This window comes from Gopherus flavomarginatus, chromosome 1 (genome assembly GCF_025201925.1).
Source record: "Gopherus flavomarginatus isolate rGopFla2 chromosome 1, rGopFla2.mat.asm, whole genome shotgun sequence".
NCBI classification, from domain to species: Eukaryota; Metazoa; Chordata; order Testudines; family Testudinidae; genus Gopherus; species Gopherus flavomarginatus.
The window spans coordinates 180317805-180345574 of NC_066617.1; the positions used below are offsets into that span (position 1 = coordinate 180317805).

Sequence of the window (27770 nt, forward strand, 5' to 3'; positions counted from 1 at the left end):
GTGCATTCCCTGGGGATATCAAAAGTCACATATCCAGAGCCTTCCTCCTAACTCATAAATGTCAGGATGGGGAGTAGAGCTAGAATTTTGGAGGCAGCCTATTGCTCCTTTGGGGCCTAATCCAAAGCTCTTTGAAGCAAATGTGGGTGTTTCCACTGACTATAATGAACCTTGTATTAGGCCCTTCACTGGCAGCATAGTGCTCTCATGCTGATAAAACTTTTATTGCACCACCGCAAGCTATACAAAAATGAAGCAGGTACTCCTATAGTTTAAAAAGGGTTTATACATGACAGAGATGATAATAAATGATATTAGGAATAGGTGTTAGAGATTATTATAAACACATTCATAAAAAGTGTTTGATAACCTGTCTAGAGTCCACCTGGCTGCTTATAACCATCTATGACCATTATCGTGATCCGTGTAACATGATTATAACACCTATTAATCACTTATTAATGCTTCAGAAATATATCCTTAATATACAGTGTGATCAAAAACTCTTACATTCACAAGATTTTAATACTTCACTAGGACTATTATCCTCGGTCTGTGAAACCAAATGCCTTAGTTCCAAGGAGTCCAGCTGTACAGAGAACAGAGAGGAAAATTTAGAAAAAACTCAAATGATCGAAAGTCTTTCTTTTAGACATAAAAATACTTGCAGCATCAAGCTGTGATATTGGGACCTTCCAGGGGTGGAAGCAAGTCTTGGACCCCTGTGATACTGGGATTTCCCCAATGAGAAATCTCCCAATTTTAGACATGATAGGTCATGGATATCTGACCTTCAATTTATCATAGATTCAATACTAAATAGTATCTGTCCTGGGCTCAGGCCAGGGTAATTTTGAGGGGAAATTTACCCCTAAGGAGAATATGGAAAACATTCCTCTGGCATACTGTTGGTTTGACTTTGTCAAGTTGGAAACTGCTCTGGGTTCCAGAAAGTTTGAAGTTCCTTGAGAGGATGGAGATAGCACAGATGGCAGAATGCAGATGAGGTGCATGATAAATGTGATTGCTCATATTGTTCCACTGTCAGGCTTTGGAGTGCAATCCAGACCAGTGAGAAGTTGTGTCACTGACTGCCCTGTAACCCTTTGTGCCTTAAAATGGGCTGCTGCTGTAGCTTCCTGGCCTGGATGCTCCTAGCCAGCAGACAAGCATGCATTGAGTATCTGTATAATAAACAGCCTGCTTGTTACACCACAGCCACACTCTGGTCTCCATTATGCTTGATTACTACTAGCCAAACAACCCCAATGCATGTCTACTCATAGAATCATAGATCATTAGGGTTGGAAAGGACCTCAGGAGATCATCTAGTCCAGCTCCCTGCTCAAAGCAGGACCAATCCCCAAATGGCCCACTCAAGGATTGAGCTCACAACCCTGGGTTTAGCAGGCCAATGCTCAAACCACTGAGCTATCCATTGCCCCCTGCATTTCCCCAAAACCATCAGCCCTGAAATGTTCAGCTCTCTTGTGGATCACTCAGAGTAAAAATGACGTTCTTCTGCTCCTCTAAAGAGACTATACCCAGCAGCTTGCCACTTTAACTTGAGTTAACAATCACTTCCATTCAAATACAGCACTGGACTGGTTTAGATTAAAATAAAACAAGATTAACAACAAAAGGGCATAGATTAAATTATGCCAAGTAAAAGAAAGAAAGGTAGAGATGGTTATAAACAAATACAAGTGAAAAGCACGCATCTAAAATCTAACACTTAATCTAGCAAGACACAGTCTTTGTGTAAGATGGTTTCTCTCACCAATCACTCTTTGTCCAGCATGGCTGACTGTCTTTGACTCAGGACCTCCCACAGAAGTACAGGGTGCTATTTCTCCTCATCTTCCTGGGTGAAAGATAACTTGGTATTGTTTGCTCCTCTTTCTTATATTTCAGTGAACCTTTGAAATGGATTCTTCTGAAGGCTCTCCCTCCAAAATAAAGTTCATTCAAGCTGTGAGAAAGGAGACATTGAATCTGGTGGTGAAGGAAGTTCCATGCTGGTTTCTTTCCCTGCTGTTGTTTGTTGTAATGCAAATTGGTCTGTTCCTGTCCACTCCAATGCAAATGAATGGCCACTTGGCATATGATTGTCAATGGACTCTGATGATACTTGGCTGGAGGAAATGGCTTGTCCTTTGTCTGGGAGAAACCTGTTTACTCCCTCTCCAGACTTGTCTGATAAACACATTTCAGTTATTTTCTTCACATTTGTATGGTCCCTTGAGTGTTTAGTATACACATCAGATACAGGAATATTAATGATCAGTGTGTTATTAGTTTTCCAGTGATACCTTACATGACACATATCATATATGACATTAATGAATTGGGGTTCACTGAACTGGTCAGGTCAGCTGAAATTCACTACCAGATATCAGTCACCTCTTGCCCTCTTGCATTGGATGCTGATAGGGACCCACCATTGTCTACATCACATACATGGAGATGTCAGTTCCATAGTTGCATGATACTTACTTGCCATGTACCTTTCACTGCATCACTTCCCCACTAATCCACCTGCCCCACTTCACATCCATAGTGCTGATAAATTACAGAAAGCTACGACAAGCTGGATTTAAGCTGTGAATAAGACTAATTTGAAAATGAATATCTGTGGATAACTGTTGTGGGTAAAGGGCTTTAATCCTTAGTGATGAACGCACTGAATGTGTCCAACTTGAAATTTCAGCTTTTTGAGCTTTGAATAACAAAGCATTTTAACTATTGTTTTAAATTCAGTATGTCTTTTCTTCACTCTCACTGTAGCTTAAATATTAGTAGTGGAATCTTGTTCAATTTTTCACCAGTGCGCAGAATTCAAGGGGGGAGGGGTCAGAGAAGTTGAGGATGATTAGGGGCACTGAAAAATTCATATGGAGATACTGAAACGACTGGGATTGTTTACCTTGAAAGGAAGACCCATATAGGGGAAATGCTGATAAAAGTATATTAAAAATGAATGGTCTAGAGCAGGGGTCGGCAACCTTTCAGAAGTGGTGTGCTGAGTCTTCATTTATTCACTCTAATTTAAGGTTTTGCGTGCCAGTAATACATTTTGACATTTTTAGAAGGTCTCTTTCTATAAGTCTATAATATATAACTAAACTATTGTTGTATGTAAAGTAAATAAGGTTTTTAAAATGTTTAAGAAGCTTCATTTAAAATTAAATTAAAATGCAGAGCCCCCCAGACCAGTGGCCAGGACCACATACATGGTCCTGTGAATGCCACTGAAAATCAGCTCATGTGCCGCCTTCGGCACACGTGCCATAGGTTGCCTGCCCCTGGTCTAGAGAATGTAGATCAGGAAGGTCTGTTCTCTTTCTCCTGTAACCCAGGAACAACCGGAAATTCAGTGATGCCAAAAGGTGGCACATTCAAAACTGACAAAAGGATCTTTCTTCCCTGACTCACTGTGTCATTAGATTGCAGAGCTCATGGCCAAAGGTTCAAAGAGGGATTGGAATTATATATGGATAACAAGAATATCTAGAGCTACAGGCATTGATAAAAGTTTTGGAATCTGTACAAAGTCTCATGCTTCAGGGCTCAAACCAATCTCCAGTTAGTAGGGATTCAAATAATACCTTAATCTGAGGGTCAGCATCTTATTCCAACTCTTCGCACTTTCTTCTTGCACTTTCCTCTGAAGTATCTGGTGCTGACCAGTGTCAGAGCCAGGATACTGGACCAGAAGGATCACTAGCCTGATCCAGAGTGACAATTCCAATGGAAGTCCAAAAGGGGAATTTCTGTCATGACTTGAGAAATGGAAAGCTGGGGACTTACTTTGCAGCTTCCTTGCACCTTGTAGAGTCAGTTACACCTGAGCAAAATGGTGCCAACCCAGAATAATAGTATTTGACACCCACTTCACCCTTTGCATTGATGATTCCACAAAAGCGCAAGTTGTGAAGCTGGCCCCAAATGCTTTAAGAAGAGTCCCATATATGGGCACAGGTCTGCCCCATGTGCACTGGAAGAATAGTTATGGACCTTCACCCAAAGACAAATCTTCAGACATAGATCCAGAGACCTAAGCCATCATATACTTTGCTTCTCTTATGGCATGCACAGATCTGCTAAAAGTTTCCTGGTAGGTACTTTTTCTCTAAATGAACAGAACTTCTTATTGTATACGTTCCTCACTGTTTATCACAACATGAAAAGGAATATTAATAATTGTCTAGTCGCTGCATACATCCCTGAGATATTTCTGTGAACAGAATATGTCCCAGAGGTCCTGGACACATGGTTAAATACTGCTTTCGGAGGGAAACCATAGGAGTCCAGGATGAAAGGGTTCTTTTGTTCACTGGTAAGTCATGCAGTGTTAGATGTTCATAAAAGCTAGAATTTCTCTTATTTACTGCACCGTGTGCAAGTGACAGTATTTTGGATTGGGCTCTTGTTTGGTCCTGGACTTGTTCTTTGCCAGAGCTGCTTATATTACCATAGAATAAACCTTATTTGGGGGACAGGAAAACGGCAATGCAAGGCAAACCTCAGAAATGGTGGTCTGATCTGTAAGTGAAGCCTGGTAAGTACTTCCATGCTACTTTTCCTTCTACTGTCTGTCTATACAAAACAGTGTATGGGCTGGGTTCTGCCACCCTTACTCACATGCAGTAATGTAATCCTTGACTAGCCTGATTGGAAATCAATGTGACCATTCAAGGAGCAAATCGTCACTCCATGTGAATAAGGGTAGCAGACTCTAGCATTCTGTCAGTAAATGTGAAGCCAGTTTAAACTTTTACACTGAATTGATATCAAATACTGACCTGGATAATAAGTGAATACTAATCCTGATTATTGGCTGCTCCATCTCATTTCTGTTTAAAACAAGTCCCTAGTTTCAGTCCAGTTCTGTGTGGAGAACTGTCTATAGCACAAATGCCACCACACTTGGTACTAAGTGGCCATTCCCCGGGCAGTTCAAGCACCAAGATAGTGTGGTAGCTGGCTCCTGGTGGCAACCAGCATGAGTTATGCACTTGACAAATAGTCCAGGCGTATAATGCTTCCTGATCCCTCAACCCTAGAGCTGGCAAAACCCACACGAAACAGTTAAAAAAAAAGTCTTCTCAGGTCTGCAGTCAGGCACACTGCTAATGGGATACCAATGTGACTCCTACTATATCAGATCAGAGACTGAATTGAGGAGCTCTGTTTCCAAGGATGTCATTCTGGCTCTTTGCAATAGTCCTAATTGCAAGCAAATTTTTCTCAAGTTTCTTTAATCTAACAAGAGTACCTTGGAATGTATCCTTCTTTCAGCGGACAGTTATGTATGTTAGACCCTCATGCACTGACAGAAGAGACATCTATAGCTACAGGTTAAGTGAGGGCAGGTTGACACTTAAAACACTGCAGCTGTGGTGCTTCACTGAAAACACTACTGCACCGACAGGACAGCGGAGTTAATCCACCTCCCCGAAAAGCTGTAGCTATGTCAATGGAAGAAGCCCTGCTGTTAACGTAGCACTGTCTACATCCAGGTTAGGTTGGTATAACTGCATCACTCAGGGGTGGGGATTTTTCGTATACGTTTACAGTGTAGACCTGGCCTATTTTTGCTTCCAGGGATTGTAATATAACACAGAACAAAACATGCTCGATTTCCTTTTATAAGCTGAAGGGGCAGGTATTTCCCATTTATTCCCTGCTTTCACACTTTACAACTGTAAAGTGCGGCAGGATTGCAATGTTGAAGCAGTAGGCTCATGCAAGATTCAGATTTCTTGTACTTCTATTGCCTGCTTCCCCCTATCCTCCACCTCTCTCATGTTCTTCCTCTCAGGAGAAACTATCCTTCCCATCCTGCACCTGTTCAAGTCAATGCAGGGTTTTTTTGCCATTGACTTCAACGGAAGTAGAATTAGGCCCATAATGCTAAAATATCCCCAACTCTGCCTTGGATTAGATGATTCTCCCTTTATGGAAGTGTAAATCTCTTCTAGCTATTTTAATTGCCCTTCTCACTGTACTTGAGAACCACTTTTTTTTTATAGTCAGGCTGATACGTGACAGCATTGGAGGGTGAACATAGTACACTAACTGCTACCTAATGTAATATTTCCACAGTAATTCCTCTAAAAATATCTTACCCGCTTGATTGCTTTTGTTGTGAACTGGATAATGTGACACTTACTGCTGATTAAAACTCATAAGGCTTCAGTTCTTATTTACAGTAACTTCGCAATCAAACTGAAATGTCAGATCCTGAATGTTGTTTATGTGTCTAAAAACTCTCAGAAAAGAAAGAAAGAAGGCAAGAAGGTAGGGATATCCTACAGATTTGAGCTAGTTTGCATAGTTTAACTTTAACTTAATTCTCTCTCATGGAAATGTCCAAATGGATCTTATTAGGCCACTTTGGGACCAATAAAATGTAGATCTGACATAGTAGAAGTCACATTGTATGAAAAATACCCCATAAAGAACATACACACAAAACTGAAATAAAGGAACAATTTCTTAATTATATAAGTGAAGACTGAAACAGTAACAAACAGTGGGAACATATTGTGGTGGATGGAAGTAATCTATTTATAGAGTAAAAAAATAAATTAAAAAAAAATTTAGTTAAGGTTTAACTTAAAGAAACCCAACCATGTACAAGTCTGGAAATACACAGTTAGGGCACCTTAATACCCTTAACTCTGCCCTTTAGGGTAACCCTGGCAGGGGAGGCTAAAAGCTAGATGTGTCTTTTAAAAACTGTTCATTTATCATTGGACTTCAAACACTAAAAGATATTAATCACATGGTTATTGCATGACATCACTACAGGGCAGAATTAAAGTTGTTTGGGTGCCTTAACTGCATCTCTAGATCTTTGCATGTCTGGATTTAAGTTTAACCTTAATTCTGAATGTTGTGGGTTTATAATAGCTGCTTTGGGGATAAATACACATCTCTCTAATATATCTTACCCTAAATTTACTGATATGTGCTGTCAACTATAACTCCTTCTTCTTGTAGTTTTCTCTTTTGTTTGGGAAATAAGAAGCATGCCATTACTAACCATGGCAACCACACTTCCCTTCCCCTCGCTCTTTTTTCGTCTGTCTTAATTTGTTATATTTTGCCCATGCTTAGACTGTAAGCTCTAGGGTACTGGGACCATGTCTCTTATACATTCTATACACTCAACTTAATGTATTAATAAAATAACAATAGCTCACTGGGGCAAGATCCTCAATTGATGTAAATTTGTGTAGCTTCATTGAGTTCAATGTAGCAAATGCCAATTTGCACCAGCAGATGCTCTGGTTCCCTACCTGGAAGATTCTTTAGAAAGAAAAAGTGGTGTTCATTGACTATTCTCATTGTCTGCACACTGACTGTTTCCCACATCCTTTTCCTTGACAGATATTTTAAAAAGCCACTGTGTATATGGGAAATCAAACACACATAATGGAATTCATTTTCCTGGGCTTTTCAAACCATCCCAACCTTCAGATGTTATTCTTCCTGGTGTTCTTGGTCATCTACACGGTAACCCTCCTGGGGAACACACTGATCTTAACCCTGACTAGGGCTGATCCAACCCTTCACACACCCATGTATTTTTTTCTTAGTAATCTGTCCTTCTTAGATATCTGCTACACGTCCACCACAGTGCCAGTCATGCTGGTCAACTTTTTCAGGCGCAGGAAAACCATCTCATATGCCGGGTGCATGGCCCAACTATTTTTCCTCATTACGTGCGCTGGCACAGAGTGTGTCCTGTTGGCTGTCATGGCTTATGACCGATATGTGGCTGTCTGCAAGCCCTTGAGCTACGCAAGCATTATGAGCAACAGGCTTTGTGTGCAGCTGGCAGGGTTTTCATGGCTGTGTGGCTTGGTGAATTCCCTGGTGCACACTGTCCTCACATCAGCCATAGTCATATGCAAGTCCAATCAACTCAGCCACTTCTTTTGTGATGTCCCATTGCTGCTGAAGATCTCTTGCACAGACACCTCTGTCAATGAAGCTGTGCTTCATTTGGCTAGTGCCTTGATTGGACTGAGCCCTTGTCTGTTCACTGTGGTCTCCTACGGCCACATCATCAGCGCCATCCTGAAGATCCAGTCGATCAAGGGCCGATTCAAAGCTTTCTCCACCTGCACCTCCCATTTGATTGTGGTCATCATCTTCTACAGTACCTCCAACTTCAATTATAATCGGCCCAGCTTAGGCTACTCTCTGGACATAGACACCTTGGTTTCGTCATTATATTGCATTGTGACTCCCATGTTAAACCCAGTTATCTATAGTCTAAGGAATAAAGAGGTGAAGGGTGCATTGAAAAAAATGGGCAGAAAATATTTCGCTGCAGTGGCCAGGCCCAGAGGAAAGGAGGGGGAATGTCAATGACATGAGCTTTGCTTTAGCACAGAAGAAAGGGAGCCCCCATGTAAAATGAGTAGCAGGGCATCTTAATCTGGGTTTGCTGAGCTCCATGAAACTCAAGGGTTTGGTGACTCTCCAATCACTTTGTGGAGGCTGGTTCAACAATCAGACAGATTTGAGTTTACTGCTAATTCTTATTACCCCTGGAGCCCTTGACTGAGATAAGAGCCCCTGGGTGTTTGCACAGGGGATAGCACAGAGTGAGAACAGTCTCCATCTGAAAGAGTTTACTATCTAAGGCCACAGTCCTACAAATTAATCCATCTGGGAGGACCTGTGCACCTGTAGGGGAGCTTCATGTGTGTAAAGAGGCATGACTCTGCAAAATAACTTGTGGGATTGGGGCATCAGATCAGACAAAGGGAAGAGAAGGAAGGAAGTATTATCCTCATCTCACAGGTGGGGAACTGACACAGAGATCAATTGATTTGCCCCAGGTCACCCTGGAAGCCTGTGGCAGAACATGATCTCCTGAGTCCCAGTCCCCTGTCTTATCCTTCTCAGTGTCTTCCTTAATTTTGTTGGAAGCTACTGTACAGAGGCAGATCTCTTTGAGGGGCCCAGTTCTTTGTGAAGGACTAACAGGCATAACCTCCGGAAGCCAACATTGTTTGCTGCAAAGGCATCAAAGAGCATATGGTTCAGTTGCAAGGACTATCCAAACTGCAATGGTTATGGGCCAAACAGTATGCTAAAGACCTGAGCTTATCTTCAAACCAGAGTAAATGCCTATAGCCATCCATGCTTTCCATATAAACTTCCACTCTATGTTAAATCTGGGTTTTCTCAAAGGACAGTGTCTGTATGTAGCTTTGAATCCAGAATGGTGTTGAGCTCCTTCCTCTCCTACTGAAGTTCGTAAGAGTTTCAAGGGCTCCTCTTACCTTCTGGATTTGGCCCAAAGTGAGGGAATTAAGCTTGTGAACTTGGTCCAGATCTGCCCAGATGCACTTGGTGCGGAGAGAAGAGGAGGTGAGAGTAGCAGGTTCTGGGGCTGGGAAAGCTAAATACTCCCCTTGAGCCTGGACGACTCAGTTTGAGAAGGGCAATGTGATTCTCCTGCTCTCCCACTATCCTACTGCTTGTACAATGAACTGAGTGTAGATGGACAAGATGACTCCATAAAGCAGATGGGTGAAGATGTTTCTTAGAGAAGAGAGAGTAAGAGCTTGCCGTGTCCTTAAATCATAGGCTGTAGTAGTAAATATGGATTCTGTCTCACAGTCGTGGGAGTGGGCTGGATACAGCTAACTCATTTCAGGGAGACTAGAGCCCAGTGGAAATTTCACTGCCCAGATTCTGCGTTGTGGGACAGCTGCTTGGGCTGTGCTGCTAGTGCACAGAAGCTGGTGTCAGCAGCTGTGTATTTCCCAGGGGTGAAAGTAACTTACAGCACTAACAGGTACTGCTGGAGTCCTGAGGGGGCGTGGCATCATCCAGAAGAGGTGTGGCCTCTCAAGATTTACAGGCCCTGAGGCACCAGCTGTGGCTGGGAGACCCAGGGCCTTTAAATCAACCAGGGGCTCCCAGCTGAAGAGGTGGCTGGGAGCCTCCCGGAGCTCAGGAGCAAATTAAAGGGCCCAGGACTCCAGCCGCATGGGGGAACCCCGAGATTTGCGGGGCTGGGACAGAGATTTAAAGGGCCCAGAGCTCCTGCCACTGAGCGGAGCCCCGCACCCTTTAAATCCTGGCCCCAGCCCAGCCGCCAAAGCCGTGGCTGGGATTCAAAGGGCTCTGGGCTGCCCACAGCCGCAGGGAGCTCTGAGCCCTTTAAATCCCAGCTGCGGTCGGGATTCAAAGGGCTCTGGACTGCCCGCAGCCGCGGGAAGCTCTGAACCCTTTAAATCTCAGCCACGGCTAGGATTTAAAGGGCTCTGGGCTGCCCGCAGCCGCAGGGAGCTCTGAGCCCTTTAATCCTGGCCCCAGCCCAGCCGCTGGAGCTGCGGCCGGGATTTAAAGGTCTCTGGGCTGCCCGCAGCCACGGGGTGCTTTGAGCCCTTTAAATATCAGCCACGGCCAGGATTTAAATGGCTCTGAGCTGTCCACAGCCGCAGGCAGCCCAGAGCCCTTTCAGTCCCCACCGTGGAAGCCAGTGCAGTCCAGCATGGTGTACTGGCTTTTGCCAGTATGCCGTACGGGACCGGACCGGCTTAATTTCACTTCTGGTATTTCCCCAATGTAGAGGGATCCTTGAGGAGTGTGAAGCCAGGATGGTGGCTCCTGTGCCACCTTCCCTCCCTGCTGCCTGCACAAGAGATGGTTTTTGCCTCATTGATTCCATTCTGCCATACTGGCCCCTTGGATCAGCTGGTATTGGCCAGTTCTACCATGCTGGGGTATTGGCCCAGTGCCCCAACACTTGCAAAGAAGGCCTCTCTTATCTGAGTACTGCCCTGCCTGACCTCTGCTTGTACTCTGATCTAGGGGGAACTGAAGCTAAGGAAGTATTGATGCAGTCCAGGACTGGACTCATGGGCAGGGCTGGTGCAACCATTTAGGTGACCTAGGCAGTCGCCTGCCTAGGGCGCTGGGATTTGGGGGGCACCATTTTCTTCGGCAGCAACTGCGGTGGCTAGATCTTCAGCCACCCCAGTTGCCGTCGGCATTTAGGCAGAGGGAGCTGGGCAGGGGAGCGTGGGGAGGGCCGCCTGCAGCAAGTAAGGTGGGGGGGCAGCACTCAGGGAAACTCCCTGCCCCAGCTCACCCCTGCCCCGCCTCCTCCCCAAGCACGCCGTGGCTGCTTCACTTCTCCCAGGCTTGCGGCGTCTAAGCTGATTGGCGCCGCAAGCCTGGGAGGCAGGAGAAGTGAAGCAGCCACAGTGTGCTCGGGGAGGTGGTGGGGAAGGGGTGAGCTGCTTCACTTCTCCCACCTCCCAGGCTTGCGGCGCCAATCAGCTTAGGCAGTGCAAGCCTGGGAGGCGGGAGAAGTGAAGCAGCGACGGCGTGCTCGGGGTGCTCATGCTTGTGCTCATGCGTGGAGCAGGGGTGAACTGGGGTGGGAGGGGTGCCTCAGGGTGGAGGGTGGGGAGCTGCCGCAAGGGGGAAGCCTCATGGCGGAGGGGGTTGCCTCAGTGTGGGGGCACGGGGTGGGGGGGGCACAAAGTGGAAGTTTCGCCTAGGGCGTGAAACATCCTTGCACCGGCCCTGCTCATGGGTCACAAGAAGACTCTCTCCCCGCACCTTAAAACAATCTCTTCCTGGTATTCAAGGACCAGATCTTTGCATGTCCCAGCCAGCCAGGGGTGGACAATGTGAGGAAAATGCTCAGATTGGTGGTGCATCCTTCAGTTCAAGTAAAATGGCCCCTCATTTCTCAAACAACATTAATGCAATTAATTGCTTCTACCAAAATTTGTAACAAGCTTAACCTGCGTTTCTGACCCCAGTCTCACCCTGCTCCTTAGTTTGTGTTTCAGCCTGCTTCAGCCTCTATTTCCACTACCACAGCTTTCTGCAGGCTTAGATATTTCCTTGGGTAGTGTGCAGGGGTGGAAAGGAAGGCTCCCCAGTGCTTGGATTGGGTACACAGAGCCAGCTAAGCAGCAACCTGGTGATTCTCTAGCGTAGAAGGCACTAGGATCTGAACCAGTGGCTCAGCTACTGAGATCAGGGAGCTGCCTGGAAAAAAAGGGGAATCCAGGAATTCCTAACATTTTTCCAAGCAGAGTCTTGTCAAGAGCCTGTCCTCAGGCTGTGCCTGCCACCTCTTGTGGCGTAGATCAGATGCTGTGCTAACTTCACTCTTGTCACATGATGTGCCACACTCAAAGAAACTGAAGGTAAGCACATGTGGCCAGCTTTGTATTTACACTACAGCCAGGGCCGTCCTTAGGCATAGGCAGAATAGGCAACTGCGTAGGGCCTCACACTGCCTGGGGGCACCACTCTCCAGGCAGCCCAGACAGTGTAGAAGCAGGGCTGCTGGGTCCTAGAGAGAGCCGAATGCAGCACAGTCTGAGGAATGGGATTGGCTGCTGGGGTCTCTGGGAAGGGGCAGGGGTAGGGTTGGGGAAGGAGCTCACCTGTGAGTGTGAGTCTTTCCCCCTGGCTGAGGTCAGGTGAGGCTGTGGCTCTGGAACCAGTATCCTTTGTTGTCTCCCATAACATCCATTCTTCTCCCCCCCGCCCCACGGAGCACCCCCTCCTTTCTCCCTCCTCCCCAGGAGCACCTCTCTCTCTCTCCTCTCTCCCCTCCGTCAGGGCTGGGTTGGGTGAAGTGCTGGGAGGGAGGGAAGGCTGGCTGGCTGCTTGCTGAGGAATGAAAGTGAAAGTAACTCACTTCCTGGGCAGGCAACCAGAATTGGAATGTCACACTGCCTATATAAGACAAAGCCCCAAATATCGGGACTGGCCCTATAAAATCAGGACATCTGGATCTGGCCACCCTAGCTGGGGAGCGCCTCTCCCCCAGGCTGGCAGCTTCCAGGGATCCATCTCATCCGGGGGGAGCTGCACAGGGCAGGATGAGCTGCTGTGGCTCCATGGGTGCCCTGTACCTGAGATCAGATGCTGTGCTAACTTCACCATGGTCCATAAGGCTGGTGGTGGTGCCCATTGCCGTGTGATTGGATCTGAGGGTCTGCTGCTGCTGTTGCCACTCTGCACCCCAAGAGGTGGATTTTGGGGTCCTGCAGTTTTCCACCTATCTCCTCCTCTACTGCAGCTGTTGGACCAGCGGGCTGGGGGGTGAGCCAAGCATGAAAGCAGTACTTTGTTGCCATTTAGATTGTCATTTAACAACTTTGTTTGCCAAAAATTCTTGCTAACAATCCTGAATCCAATTTCAATATTTTAAAAAAAAATCAATATCTTAGCCAAAAACAGAAAATTAAGTTGTTGACAATTATTAGTGACAGGTTTGGTTTGAGGCAGGGAGTGGGCCAGTTTTCATCAGAGAAACAAAAAATGTTGACTGACTTTCCTATAGCCTGTTACTCCTGATAAGAGCCCTCCAACAACTGTAATATGCTCATCTCCTCATTAGTGTATAAAGCAGGGGTCGGCAACCTACGGCACACGTGTCAAAGGTGGCAGGTGAGCTGATTTTTGATGGTATGCAGCAGCAGGCTGAGCGGCTCATCCCATCACTGCTCTGGGGTTCTGGCTGCTGCCCTATTGCCATCTGGGATACCAGCCATTGGCCCCACTCAGCACCTGCTGCTGGCCTGGGGACCCCCAAGGAACCCCAGGCTGGCAGTGGGCTGAGCAGGCCAGCTGAACCACTCAACCTGCTGTCAGCCTGGGGTTCCATTCACTCAGCCGGCAGCAGGCTGAGTGGGCTGGTGGCGGGCTGAGCAGGGCCGGTGGGGGGTTGAGTGGCTCAGTCTGCTGCCAGTCTGGGGTGCCAGCAGCACTCAGCCTACTGCTACTCCGGGGTTCCGGCTGCCGGCCCCTTGCCAGTCAGGAGCTCAGCCGCCAGCCCCACTCTGCCTCCTGCCAGCCTGGGTGAGCAGAATCCCAGGCTGGTAGCAGGCTGAGGGGGGGTTGGCGGCCGGGATCCTGGCTGGCAGGAGTTGGTGGTCAGAACCCCAGACCAGCAGCGGGCTGAGCAGGGCCTGGGATCCTTGTCTAGGGTTCCAGCCACCAGCCCGCTGCCAGTTTGGGGTTTCATTTACTCAGCTGGCAGTGGCCTGAGCAGGACCGGTGGTCAAGACCTCAGATAATAACAATAGTTTATTTATATAATATAGACATAGAGAGAAACCTTCTACAAACATTAAAATGTATTACTGGCACGAGAAACCTTAAATTACAGTGAACTTGGCACACCACTTCTGAAAGGTTGCCAACCCCTGGTATAGAGTGACCATATGTTGTACTAAGATTCTCCTGCTTTTTTTTTCCCTTGTGAGTCAGTATAACTTTTGCCAGCCCAGGAGTTGGGCAGCCAATGTTTTACGTTTTCACAATGTTTTCTCCAATGTTCATAAAGTAAATACATAGTTAATATGAGTTAAAAAGGCCAGGGACACTTCTTTGTGAAGAATCTGTACAGCAGATCATGCCCATAGACGATCCAGAAAAGAAATTTGAGGTTGAATTTTTTAATGTTGTGATGGATAAAGCAGTATCTGCTGTTGATGAAAGGTTTAATACCTTGCAAGTACACCATGAACAGTTTGGATTTTTGTATGACATAACTAAATTCAACGAAATAGGAAAACAAGAGCAACTAATGACAAAGTGCAAGAATCTAGAGAGCCTCCTGATGCACGGTGATAGTTTTGATTTAAATGGACTTGAACTGTACGTAGAATTGAGTACACTGTCATCAATGTTGCCACATGCAAAATCGGTGATGGACATTGTACAGTTTATTCATACCCGCAAACCTGTTGACATATATCCTAATGTGTACATTGCCACTCATATTCTACTGACAATTCCTGTAACAGTAGCATCAGGAGAACGGAGTTTCTCAAAACTAAAGCTCATTAAAAACTATCTCCGCTCTACAATGAGTCAGGAACGCTTAACTGGTCTTGCTGTTCTTGCGATCGAACAAGACACGACTTTGTCTTTGTCATATGATGACATTATTACTGATTTTGCAGCCAAAAAAGCCAGAAAGATTGCTTTTAATTAAAAACAAATCTTTGTTTCAATACTTCTTCATATAAATTTCCAATAAAATTTTGATAAATTAAAAAAAATATATTATTTGCATCATTCTGTCATATCAGAATTTTTTCTATAGTGCTGCTTCTTTAGTGCTAGTCCATCAGCATTGCAGTGTGCTTAATTAAGTTAAACTGGTTTTAATAATGTGAATGTGGCAAGTTTTCCAATACTATAAGCTTATGTTTGTGTTGCTAAGAGCAGATCAGGCACAGGGGCACCAGTTTAATAATCTCGCCTAGGGCACCATAAATCCTAAGGCCGGCCCTGACTACAGCCTCTCTTAAACTGTCAGAGTGGTGTAATTGGGCCTGCGTGAGTAATGGCCCCTTATAATGGCATTATGTGCTTATGGAGAGCTTGTAGCTTACATCCTCAACATGCTGCTCGTGGTTTGGGGAAAAGAGGCAGCTCTTTTCCCTCTCGGTATTGATCTTTTGTTCTGCGTACTAGGGTTCCTGGCAGCTTCTGGCTTTGGTGTAGCCTGGATAGTCCAGAGTGGATGGCTACAATTGCCAGCTTTAATTTCTCATGCAGTAGAGTAGAGCGGAGTGATGTAATCTTACTTTTGGTAGTGAATTTAGTGCTGGTGAAAGGTCCTAGCTTGGCAGCCATGGAGAGTAAATGGTGTTGAAGCCCCAAACTGTGGGGAGAGCAAAGGGTTCAAGCCACAAGCTGTGTTCCTCATTCAGTTTTCATGACAGGGTACAGAATACAGCTCCCCACCCACCCCCAAGAGGCATCTTGCTCTGATTGTGTTGAAAGCTGAGCCCTGCTCTGCAGCTCCTGCAGTATGGAAGAGCCTTCCAGCCATCTCTCCTGCTTAGTGACTTCCTATATACTCTCTGATCTCATCAAGAAATCTGGCTTTTAGCTCTTACCCATACCATTCCACCCCTGCTCTGCTATATGGTGTACACAAGGCCTACATATCATGTCATTATACAACCCTATATATGGACACAGATCTTTTTATTTGCTACAAATTGTGCTCCAAAATCTGTTTTCAAAACAAAATAAAAACATCAGGTGTCATCATGCAAGATGCTGCAGTCTAGAAAATAAAGTAATTTTAGACAGTTGTATTAATATGTTTAGAGATCACTAGAGCTGGAGGTGGAATCCTAGAAGTGAATCAATCTACACTGCATCCATCATCCAGTTAAATAAGTAATGTCGGACTGTCCTTTCTCTTTGTCACAGCTGTCGTTGATGTTCCCCTGCTGGACACTCACCAGCCTGCTCTGTTATGGCTGATGCATCTCCGCACACTGAGTCTGAGCAGCATCCCTGCATTGTTCTGGCTACTCAAGCTCACGCTCAGGGTGTACACTCCATGTCTGGTACCTCTTCTCGGAAATGGGAGCCTGAAGTCCAGTAGCCCTAGGTCCCAAGGCCAGTGCTGACCCCCTCAAATATCCCCAGTAGCTCAACCACACCCTTTCCCAAATTGCCACCTTCAGAGTACTCTGGTTTTCACTTGGTCAGTTTGGGGATGCATGACAGTTAGAGCAATGAACTGCAAGGCTTTGCAAAGTAACTTAACCACACACACCTTATTCCTAGAGACAGCATAGGGACTTACAGATCTATGCCAAAATCACAAAACCCACACACAGAAACCAAGCCAATGGTGTCCTTGAGATTCTGAAGGCCTTCAGGTTTTTGGAAAATCCTTCACTGTCCCCAGACCCTCCACTCCTTTGGCTCAGCCTTCAGGTTCTCTCTCCTTCCCAGGGCCGGCTCCAGCTTTTTTGCCGCCCCAAGCAGCATTGAGAGGAAAAAAAACAACAAAAAAACACAAACCAATTGAGTGGCCACCAAAGTGCCGCTGAAGAGGAAGCGAAAGACTAAAGGGCCCACCACCGAATTGCCACTGCAGTCCTAGACATGCTACCTCAAGAACAGACGGACCTGCCACCCTTTTCTATTGGCCGCCCCAGGCACCTGCTTCCTTCGCTAGTGCCTAGAGCCAGCCCTGCTCCCTCCCCATGCAACACACTCTCCTTGCTTTGCTCAGGTCTGGCATCAACAGGTTCCCCTTGCACAGAGGACATGAACCTTTTGGACAGCAGTTTCTAATGCCACCTTGCCTACAGAGTAAAGGGGACTTTCCAGTTTCCACAGCACCACCCTTGGGAGAGTGTAAGTTTTGTGAAGAGTTCAGACAGTTTCTATTATCATTTAGATAATGGCATACAGAGTACACTTATAAAGTTTGCAGACGAGAACAAGCTGGGAAGGGTTGCAAGTGCTTTGGAGGACAGGATTAAAATTCAAACTGTTCTCCTTTGATGAGGAATTTCCATTGCTCCAACTCATCTCCCTGCAGTCAACTTTGGGGGGAAAACCAGTTTCCTCTAGCATAAGAATTGTTCTATCAGCTCAGGGTCAATCCATGTGAACCATTCTTGTGATTGTCTTGTAGCTGTTTCCAGACAGGGAATGTAATACAGGAATCAGCTATTTTCTGACAGGGACTACGCCTCTTCACAGTGAAGATTAGCATTGTACACAGCCTTCATAATGTCAGTCAGAACTCATAAGCTGTACGAAGATCATTTCCCCAAACTGTCACAGTCTTCATCCTTCACCAGTAATAAATGACAACCAGTTACGTTCCTGGTGAGGTCTTCCCTATTTGAGCAGCAGGGGAGTTAGTGGAGCTGCTTTCCTAGAAGATTAATCTGTGCACTGATCCTGCAAACACTTAGACAAGTGCTTAACTTTACACACACACATGATTTCACTGACATTAATAGGGCTACTTTTGAGCAGAGAGTTAAACATGTGCATAGGTGTTCACAGGTTCAGGGACCTATAGAAGGAAAGTTGAATTCTTGCCCTCGCTCTCTGGATCCCAAAAGTGAAAGGACCTTTTGGATCACCTACACTGAGTGATGGAGAAGAGGTTCGTGGCATGGACAGACACATTTTTTGAAGGCTTGGGGATTAAAGTATTTGAACAGGAGTTGGGAGATCCAGGTACTCTTCCTGGCTCTGCTGCAGTTTTGTTATGTGACTTAGGAGCAAGTCACCTAAACAGATTCTACTTCATCAATTTCCCCACCTGAGATATAGGGATAATACTTAATTGGAGGTGTTGCAAGGAAAACACTTAGAGATCCTTAGATGGGAGCACTAAAGAACAGCAGAATTTCTACTCTGTCCACAATCTGGATTCCTCTATGTCCAATAAGCCATTTCAGAGAGGATCCCTCCAGTTTCCACCATGTGCAGAGCAGAAGAGAAGCCCATACATTTTCTATCATTCCCTTAATGATTCAAGAGATTGCTCATGCTTCCTTCATCACCCCTAAAATTGAAGGGATCCCCCCACCCCACCCCAGTAAGGAAATGTATTTCTAAGCTTTATCTAGGTATGTATGGCCCTCATCATTGTAGTATCTGAGCACTTGCAATCATTTATGGATTTTATCCTAAAAGTGGGACATATTGTCCCCATCTCTCAGAAGGGGGAACTGAGGCATGGGGAGGAACAAGTAATTTGCCTAAGGTCATGCAGAAAGTCCATCACCAAATCTGGATTTGAATTCAGGTCTCCCAAGTCCCATTCCAGTGCCCCACCCATAAGATCATTCTTCCTCCCTATCTCACTCCATGCTATTTGCCTCCTCACTTACATAGCAAAGGGGACTTTCCAGTTTCTACAGCACCACCCTTGGGAGAGTGTAAGTTTTGTGAAGAGTTCATACAGTTTCCATTATCATTTAGATAGCACCATACAGAGTACACTTATGAAGTTTGCAGACAATACCAAACTGGGAGGGCTTGCAAGTGCTTTGGAGGACAGGATTAAAATTCAAAGTGATCTGGACAAACTGGGAAAACGGTATGAAGTAAATAGGATGAAATTCAATCAGGACAAATCCAAAGTTCTCCACCGAGGAAGGAACAATCAACTTTACAAATACAAAATGGGAAATGACTGCCTAGGAAGGAGTACTGCAGAAAAGGAACTGGGGGTCATAATGGACCACAAGCTAAATATGAGTCAACAGCGTAACACTATTGCAAAAAAAGTGAACATCATTCTGGGATGCATTAGCAGGAGTGTTGTAAAAAAGACACAAGAAGTAATTCTTCTGCTCTATTCTGCACGGATTAGGCCTCAACTGGAGTATTGTGTCCAGTTCTGGGTGCACATTTCAGGAAAGAGGTGGACAAATTGGAGAAAGTCCAGAGAAGAGCAACAAAATGATTAAAGGTCTAGAAAAGATGACCTATGAGGAAAGACTGAAAAAAATTGGGTTTGTTTAGTCTGGAAAAGAGAAGACTGAGAGGGGACATGATAATAGTTTTCAAGAACATAAAAGGTGTTATAAGGAAGAGGGGCAAAAATTATTCTCCTTAACCTCTGAGGATAGGACAAGAAGACATGGGCTTAAATTGCAGCAAGAGAAGTTTAGGTTGGATATTAGGAAAAACTTCCTAACTGTCAGAGTGGATAAGCACTGGAATAAATTGCCTAGGGAGACTGTGAAGTCTCCATCATTGGGGATTTTTAAGAGCAGGTTGGACAAACACCTGTCAGGGATGGTCTAGATCAGAGGTGGGCAACCTATAGCATGCATGCCAAAGGTGGCATGTGAGCTGATTTTCAGTGGCACTCACACTGCCCAGGTCCTGGCCACTGGTCCAGGGGGCTCTGCATTTTAATTTAATTTTAAATGAAGCTTCTTATACATTTTGAAAACCTTATTTACTTTACACACAACAATAGTTTAGTTATATATTATAGACTTATAGAAAGAGACCTTCTAAAAACATTAAAATGTATTACTGGCACTTAAATTAGAATGAATAAATAAAGACTCGGCACATTGCTTCTGAAAGGTTGCCGACCCCTGGTCTAGATAATACTCAGTCCTGCCTTGAGTGCAGGGGACTGGACTAGATGACCTCTCACAGTCCCTTCCAGTGCTATGATTCTACCACCAGAGTTTTACAGATAATTTCTTAACCAGTCGGGAGCAGGGAACACCACTCACCATCTGCCTGGCCATGATCATGCTGCAGCTCACTGTCCGTCTCATGAAAGAGGTGAGTTTTGAGGAGAGACTTGAAAGATAAGGTGGTGGGTTTGCAAACTTTGACTGGGAGCATTTCCCACTTGTAAGGGGTGGCACGGGAGAAAATACTTCCTGGAGAACTGGGCAATGAGGCTGTCATTGCAGAGTGGTTGGGTTATAATATTTAGCAATGTACAGATGTTTTTCTGAAAACAAGCATTTTGATGGCACTCATCACCATAGGGATAGGGAATAGGAAACAGTATTACTAGCCCAGATGAAGTATGGTAGAGCTAGGAACTGGACTGGTGAGAGGTGGGGTTTTTTTTTAAGGGAAGCAATCCATCATAATATGAATTTTATTTTGGAAGTTTGTCTTATCTTCACTAGAGGGCAGCACAGGCTAGTAATAAGGAAGCAGGCGGAAAAACATCTTATGAGCTGAATACCTAAATGGTTATTTTCTTAGTAACATTGTGGCTGGGAGAATGAGGCTTACTTGTATTTTGATCCCATATTTATATTCCAATTTAAATCTAAGACCCAGGAGCTGACTATATAGAGCTGTGTTTGGTTTTTTTATGGTCTCCTCTCTAATTTCTAAGTTTCTTTCCTCTCTCATTTTTGTCTTTATTCTATTCTTGCTGTCCTCTCCCCGCCTGTCAGGTTCCTTCTGGCTCCCTCTGTCATATGTATGTAGCAGAGCATGTTTTTCTCACAGCAACATAGCCCTCCCTCTGTGCAGCTCTCTCCATGAAATGGAGCTGAACAATTCCACAAGAGCAGCCTTTTTTTTTTAAATGCCATATGCCGAGAGACCACTTCTCTTATGATGTTGAATGCATTCATGCTGGAAACACCCTGACAATGGCAGCATTGTGGTGTTTCTGCCAATTCATATATGGATCAGAATGGGATTAAGGACTGAATACTAACGAGACCTAATATTTGATTGCACAAATATTTTGTAAACCTGAGTTAAATTTGGGCTGATCCTGTTTGGACCCAGCCAAGACACACTCTCCTGGAAGTAGCACAGTAATTTTTCAAGAAGGAAGAAGATCATCCATCCATGTACTATGAGTAAGCAAGGGTGAAACTGGGCTGGGTCACAACAGGTCAACGACCTGCCCCTTCTTTTCAGACTTCCATGTTCTGCAGAATTTACCTTTTTAAAAAAATAATAAAAGCTAAATCTCTAGTCCTTATAGACACTGATGTAAACTGGTATAGTGAGTAATGCCTGCTGGGATTTGTACAGAGCCTGAAATGACAGTAGCTCTGAGAGGCCGAGAGCTACCCCATTCCTCTCAAGGCTGTGTTCACCCTGCTGGCATGGGGATGCTCAAACTCTCAATGTTCTGAGCTATTCCGCTGCTGTCAAAACAAGTTTCATTTTAGTGGCACAAGTGGATGGTGCTTGAGAGATACCGCCTTTTCCCTAAGCTGACCCATGGAGACAAAAAGATTAGAGGGGTTAATCAGAGCGCTAGGTGTGAATTGGTTTCCATAAAAAGGAAGCTGATCCGACAGAGGCCAGCAGGACATCCAGTGGGCAAAAGGGTCTGGATCATTTGGTGATTACCTGTTCTGTTCATTCCCTCTGGGACACCTGGCATTGGCCACTGTCAAAAGACAGGACACTGGGCTGGATGGACCTTTGCTCTGTCCCAGTGTAGCCATTCTTATGCTCATACAATGTCTGGTGGTGGGTGTAGGGCAAGACAGCTTCTTCCCTGGCTCTAGTGACTGCTGCTCCTTCCTCTATAGGAGGCAGTCTGCAGACTCAGACAGACACCACTGCAACAGTTACACCTGGGTCAGATGTTCAAGACATAAGGGCTAGAAAAAATAATATGACAGATGATTCCAGCGTCATCTCATGACTCTTTCCAGGAGCTGAGACTATCAATATGTGTCAGTTGGACCTAAGGCTTGATCTGGCCTAGGCATGTTTACTTCAGAACCCCTTTTACCCAGAGCCAAGCCTGAGGAGTCCAGAACAGCCCCTGTGATCATATTTTGACTAGGTTCACAGTCTGCTGTGAATGGTTTCAATTTGGCATTTCAGGTGGGTGGAGCTTGGCTTGCAGACAAAGCTGGGTAGTACACCACCAAACTCTCCCTTTCCCCTCATCAAGTCAGGAGGGATTGGATCTGGATAAAAGCAGGGGCTCAAGTGCTGGGGCTCTTGGTCTCTGTTCTGTATGAACTCACTGAGAGACCTGCTCAAAGCCACACAATCTCCGTGCCTCAGTTTCCATACCTACAAATGGATAATCCCTATCTCACAGGGTTATTGTAGGGCTTAAATAACTCTTATAACATGTCTTGGGATATAGTATCCTATTCAGTAAAATCAAATGATTAATTCAGTGTTTTTTCTCTAAGTACAGCTATCGCTTTGCAGATGTTCACAGCTGCAGGTTCTACTGCTGTCTCTGGTGGTATTATGGACTGGGATGTAGATAATCTGTCCTTGTGGTCAGAGCAGGAGTCAGGTCTAGTGATCAGAGCATGCAGCAGGTTGGAGAACAAAGCCAAGGGTCAGCACCAGATTCAATTGCCGATTACCAGAGCCAGGGGTCAAGCCAGAGTGAGAGCCAGGAATCGAAGGTGAGGGTCAGAGCCAAGCCTGAGTTAGAGTCAGATGCCGGAAGCTTGGGTAAGAACCAGGACTAGTAACTGCTGATTGGAGGCAAGGTATAAGGGTAGGAACTGGATAAGAGGCAAGGATCAAGTTCAAAGCTGGAGCATGCCGGAAACAGGAGCAAAGGCAGGGGCAAGCCAGGAGCAGAGCAGGACTCAGGAACAGGGGTAGGTGCAGGAGGCAGGCACAAGCAGGGTCCAATGCAGCAACCACAAGAAATCACCTGGTTGCTTGGACAAACTTCCTGCGTTTCCTTCTGGCCAAAATAGCATGTTGGACAAATCAGTGGTGCTGGGCAATGGCACCCTGGGTGGTGCCTTGGCTGAGGCTATAGTCCTGCTAGCTCCTTGATCCACCAGGTTTCAGCAGACAGTGGGCAGAGGCCAGGATGCAGCAGATGCCTGGGGACTCTCAGGCCTGCGTTCAATACCCAGGACATCACAGAAAGAGCCATTCCAGAAAGTTCTTGAATTCAGTGTTTGCTGTTGCTTTCATACCTTTTACTCTCTTGCGCAGACTTGAGCATGACCCTGTCTGTGCTCTTTGGAATGATATATTCCTGATCAGCGTCTTGCAGTTTTTAACTATTTTGATCATGGTCTAGTTCAATTAGTCATTGAAACAAGCTGACTCAGCTGAGACTGGGAAGGAAGAAAATCTTATACATTTCTTTTTGTTTTTTAAGGCATTAGGAGTTATCCTGGGGATTACAGACCAACAAGTCTGACTTTGGTTAAGTTTGGTTTGCTAGCAGCTAAACGGGCTGGAAATGATAAGCTAAAACACCACAGTGAACATGACATAGATGGACAAACCAACACAGCCTCACCAGTCTATTGGAATTCCTTGAGGATCTCAATCAGTTATTGTTTATTCACTATTTTTAATAATACATATTTGGACTTTTCAAGAAACCTTTCATAAAATAATGTATAGGAGGCTATTAAGGAAATGCAGTAGTCATAGGGAAAGACACAATGGTTTAGAAACTGATTATAGCACTGCGAACCCCAAGCAATCAAAAACATGAGGCAGACCTCCCCCAAATCATGAGAAATAACGGTTCTAAAATTTCAGTTCTGCTTATTTGCCTTCTAGTGTTTTTAACCTTTGGAGTAGCTTTTCTCCCAGCCATGAGAGCTAGAAACATTCACTAAAACAAAAATAGCAGAGTCTCACAAAATCCAGTGATTCCAAGAGCTGGGGCTTTAAGATGCTGCAGATACTATGGGACACCACTAGGAACTACAGAAATATGAGGGGACTGGCAGCATGAGGACAGATTAATGTAAGTGTAAACAAAGGGCAAGTGACGCACATTGGAAGGAACAGTTTGAACTACTCAGACACACTGATGCATTCTAAATTAACTAATCTCAGAAACAAGCTCTAAGCGTCATTGAGGACAGCTCAATGGAAACATCTGCTCGATGTGCTGGTCAAAGCAAACAAGATGATAGGTTATAGTAAGGAAGGGATACAGAATAATACTCAGTATTATACTGCTATTATATAAAGTGATGGGACAGCTTCACTTTGAAAATTGGGCTCAATGCTGATCACCCCATCTCAGAAAGGATATAGGAGAAACAGAGAGTCTAGAAAAGGGCTACAAAAATTAGATGCATGGGTAGAATTTGGTATGAAGAGAGATGAAAAAGATTGGGACTGCAGGGCTGGGGAGTAGAAAAAATATGAGGTGACATGATTCAGAGATAAAATGAACAGTGTAGAGAGGTTAGATTGGGAGTTCCTATTTGGTCTCTTGAGAAACAAGAATAGGATGTCTTAATTTTGTTGGGTAACATTTCTAACTGATAAAAAGACATGCTTTATTACATAAAACACTTTTAAGATCTACTGATGAAGAGTGCTATATAAGAGCTGGGCATTATTATAATGCAAATGACCTGCAGAACTCATTGTAACATTGATACTCAGACACCTGCCGAACTCTTTAAAGGATTAGATATGGACAACAACACCCACAGTTATTAGTAAGGATACAAAGTTATAAAGGCCATATACACTCCTGTGTAAGAAAACCACCAACCACCATGGCTAGGAAGAAATTGCCCTTATGAGCAGGTTATCTGTGCCCTCCCCTACTCTACTAAAATGCACCTATTATAAAGTTTCTTGGACTTCTTTGGAAGCATCTGGTACTAGCTATGGTTGAAGTGAGGAGACTGAATTAGATGGACTGTCAGTATGGCATTGCCTATGTTCCTGTCCCATGTTCCTCAATTTTAAGACTAGAAACTAGGAACTTCTGAAGGAGATTCCCTGCTCTGACTCTTAACTCCCTCTGTGTATGACTTTGGGCAAGTCACTGAACCTCTCAGTGCAATTTTTTTTTAAAAACACCTAAGTCACTTGGATGCTTTAAGTCATTGCTTTTCAATGAGACTCATGCTCCTAGGTCACATAAGGTAGGATTTTCAATAGCATCCATGTCTAAATTGTACAGATGGGAAAAGGAAACCATAAAACTTACCCAGGAGTAATCAGTATTCTGTATCTGCCAAACCCTTACCAAACATGAATGTTACTATTATTCCTTTGGCTGGTTTTCCAACCCTGTTCTTTTTAGTTTAAATTTTTGAATACAGAGTAGTCACTTAAGATCCAAAATTACCTGGAAAACTATAGAGGCACATCTCACTCCTTGCTGATACCCCCAGGAGTGCCAACTGCTTGCTACATTCTCCATCCTTTGTGCCATCAATGGAAAGTAAAAAACATGGATATCCACTGTTGCTTCCTTCCTAAAATTTCCTAAGAAAGGCTTGGTTATGACTGAGTGAGGGTTGGCAGATTGTTAATTAATATTGTACCAACAGGGAGGCATTAGTAGTCCTCATCAGCAACAGTGCTGGGTATAGCCCAACCTTTTGCCAGATATGAGATGTGTGGGTTCACTGGTACAGATTTCTCCCTGGGGCCCTCAGAATCTCTGAATGAGACTTGAACACGAAGCGTGGTGCATTTGGTCTTTCCTGGACTGGCATTGCTTTCTGGGTATCAGAGCAACATTCCTGAATCTGATCAATTTTGTCTGCAAAACAAGATGAGAGAAACATTCAGTCATGAGACTGGGAAACAATTCTTATTTGTAGCCCCTAAGTGCTACTTCAGTAGTCATGGATCAGGACCTCATTGTGCTAAGCACAGTACAAATGCATAACAGAAGATATGTCTACACAGCAAAAGCTGTGCATGGTAGGGTGACCAGACAGCAAGTGTGAAAAATCGGGATGAGGGGTGGGGGGTAATAGGAGTCTATATAAGAAAAAGACCGAAAAATCAGGACATCTGGTCACCCTAATGCATGGCCTAGTCTGCATGAGCTAGCTTGAATCCAGCTAGCAGGGCTAACAATAACAGCCAAGACCGCATAGCGTGGACTTCGGCACAGGTAGTACAAGCCCAGCATGGACACTGTGTGTGTACTTGGCTCACTCTGAAGTCCATGCTGTGCTGTCTTCTCTGCTATTATTACCTGCACTAGGTGGATTCAAGCTAACTTAGGTCGGCTAGACTGTGCACAGCTTTTGCTCTGTCAACATGCCCAAAGAGGCATTCGCTGTCCATAGACTTTACAGTCTAAGGCCTGGTCTACACTGCAGGGGCGGGAGGGGGGAGGGAAAATCAATCTAAGTTATGCAACTTCAGCTACGTAGCTGAATAATGTAGCTGAAGTTGGCATACTTAGATCTACTTACCACGGTGTCTTCAGTCCGGTGGAGAAGCAGAGTCAATGGGAGAGCACTCAGCAGTCAATTTATCGCATCTAGTCTAGACATGATAAATCGACTCATGCTGAATCGATTGCTGTCCGTGGATCCTGCGCATAATGTAGTCATGCCCTAAGTAAACCAAGGTTAATCATTTGTCCACCTAGTAGGAACAATCCTGCTTATGCTGCAGTGGAGAAAAAGAGACTTGCATCATGGCTGCTGCATAGACTTGTAAGATCCTAATTCTACAAGCAATTATAGCTCTGCTACCATTAAGGCTGAGTGTGACTTTTAAAAAGATGACTCTTCTAAATACTGTAAAATCTGGGTGCTCTCTCAGATTGTCTTGAAATTTGCTGTGCCTCATGGGGGCATGGGATAGCCTTGGTAGTCAAAATGAGAGGTCATTTGAGCCAGGGGTTCCCGAGATAAAGGCCCCTAAAAAAAAAAATCTTGTGTTCCCGAGATACAGCCCCGTTAAAAAATAAAAAATAGCATGTGTTTTACAAGCAGACTCTAATTTTACTTTAGAAGTATTGTTAGGGAAATTAACATTAATTAAATAGAGGGAAGATTAAAGACTCTAGTAAGCAGTTATGGTAAATATAATAATAAGTCATGCTCTTCACCCATTTCCTAAACAATGGGACTGAGTGTGAACAAAGGAAAGCAAGTCACTGGGTCATGTAGTCAAGCAGTTCCTGATATACAGCCCCCTAACATGAACTGCTCATAAGATTTTCATAGTCTTATAATTTTGGAGGGGTGCAGAGCTAGGCCAACAGGGGAATTGGAGCAGTGCTGAGGAGCAAGATGTTGGGGGTGCCAGGTGGACCCTGTCCTTTTACCAATCTTACAGCTATGCTCTGGCATGACTACTGAGGGGCCAGAACACACCAGACAATGATCCCTGTTAGTGCAAGGAATTATTCCAACATGGTTTTTGAAAACCCACTTCAATGACTAGAGCTTTGACAAAGAACAGGGTTTCCAAAACTGTCATTTTTCTACGATCCCTCAATGAATAAGGGATCATTCTTGAAGGGACCTTTGCTCTCTGGGAGAGTAAAAGCGAGGACAGAGCAGAACCATAGGGGAAGAAATTAAGGCACTTTCCCCTGCCATGACATACGTTGAGTGGTGAGAGGAAAGGGCAGTGGAAACATCTGTGCTCTCCCCCATTCTACTAAAAATACCCTCCAGAGTTTCTCCACCAGGCCAAGGCAGGGAGCCCAGAGATTCCCCTTCCTTCTGCTGCTCACAATCAGGGGATGGAAACCAGAATGCTTTTCTTTCCCATGCTGC

The 27770-nt window shown here is 44.8% G+C and overlaps 1 protein-coding gene and 1 long non-coding RNA gene across 2 annotated transcripts; one reads left to right on the plus strand and one right to left on the minus strand.

The window, feature by feature from the left end:
- Positions 1-380: 380 nt before the first annotated feature.
- Positions 381-7021, minus strand: LOC127055792 (uncharacterized). Its single transcript, XR_007775621.1, has 3 exons — positions 6960-7021; positions 1781-1972; positions 381-589 (listed from the first exon to the last, which is right to left on the minus strand). It is a non-coding gene; the product is annotated as an uncharacterized LOC127055792 (long non-coding RNA).
- A 401-nt stretch (positions 7022-7422) lies between these two features.
- LOC127043225 (olfactory receptor 2G3-like) lies at positions 7423-8388 on the plus strand. Its single transcript, XM_050937061.1, has one exon. The coding sequence runs from the start codon at positions 7423-7425 to the stop codon at positions 8386-8388; it is 966 nt and encodes a 321-aa protein (XP_050793018.1).
- The last annotated feature ends 19382 nt before the right edge of the window (positions 8389-27770 follow it).

Coding starts and splice junctions, on each gene's coding strand:
- LOC127043225 (XM_050937061.1), top strand. CDS start 7,423: ATGGGAAATCAAACACACATAATGGAATTCATTTTCCTGGGCTTTTCA.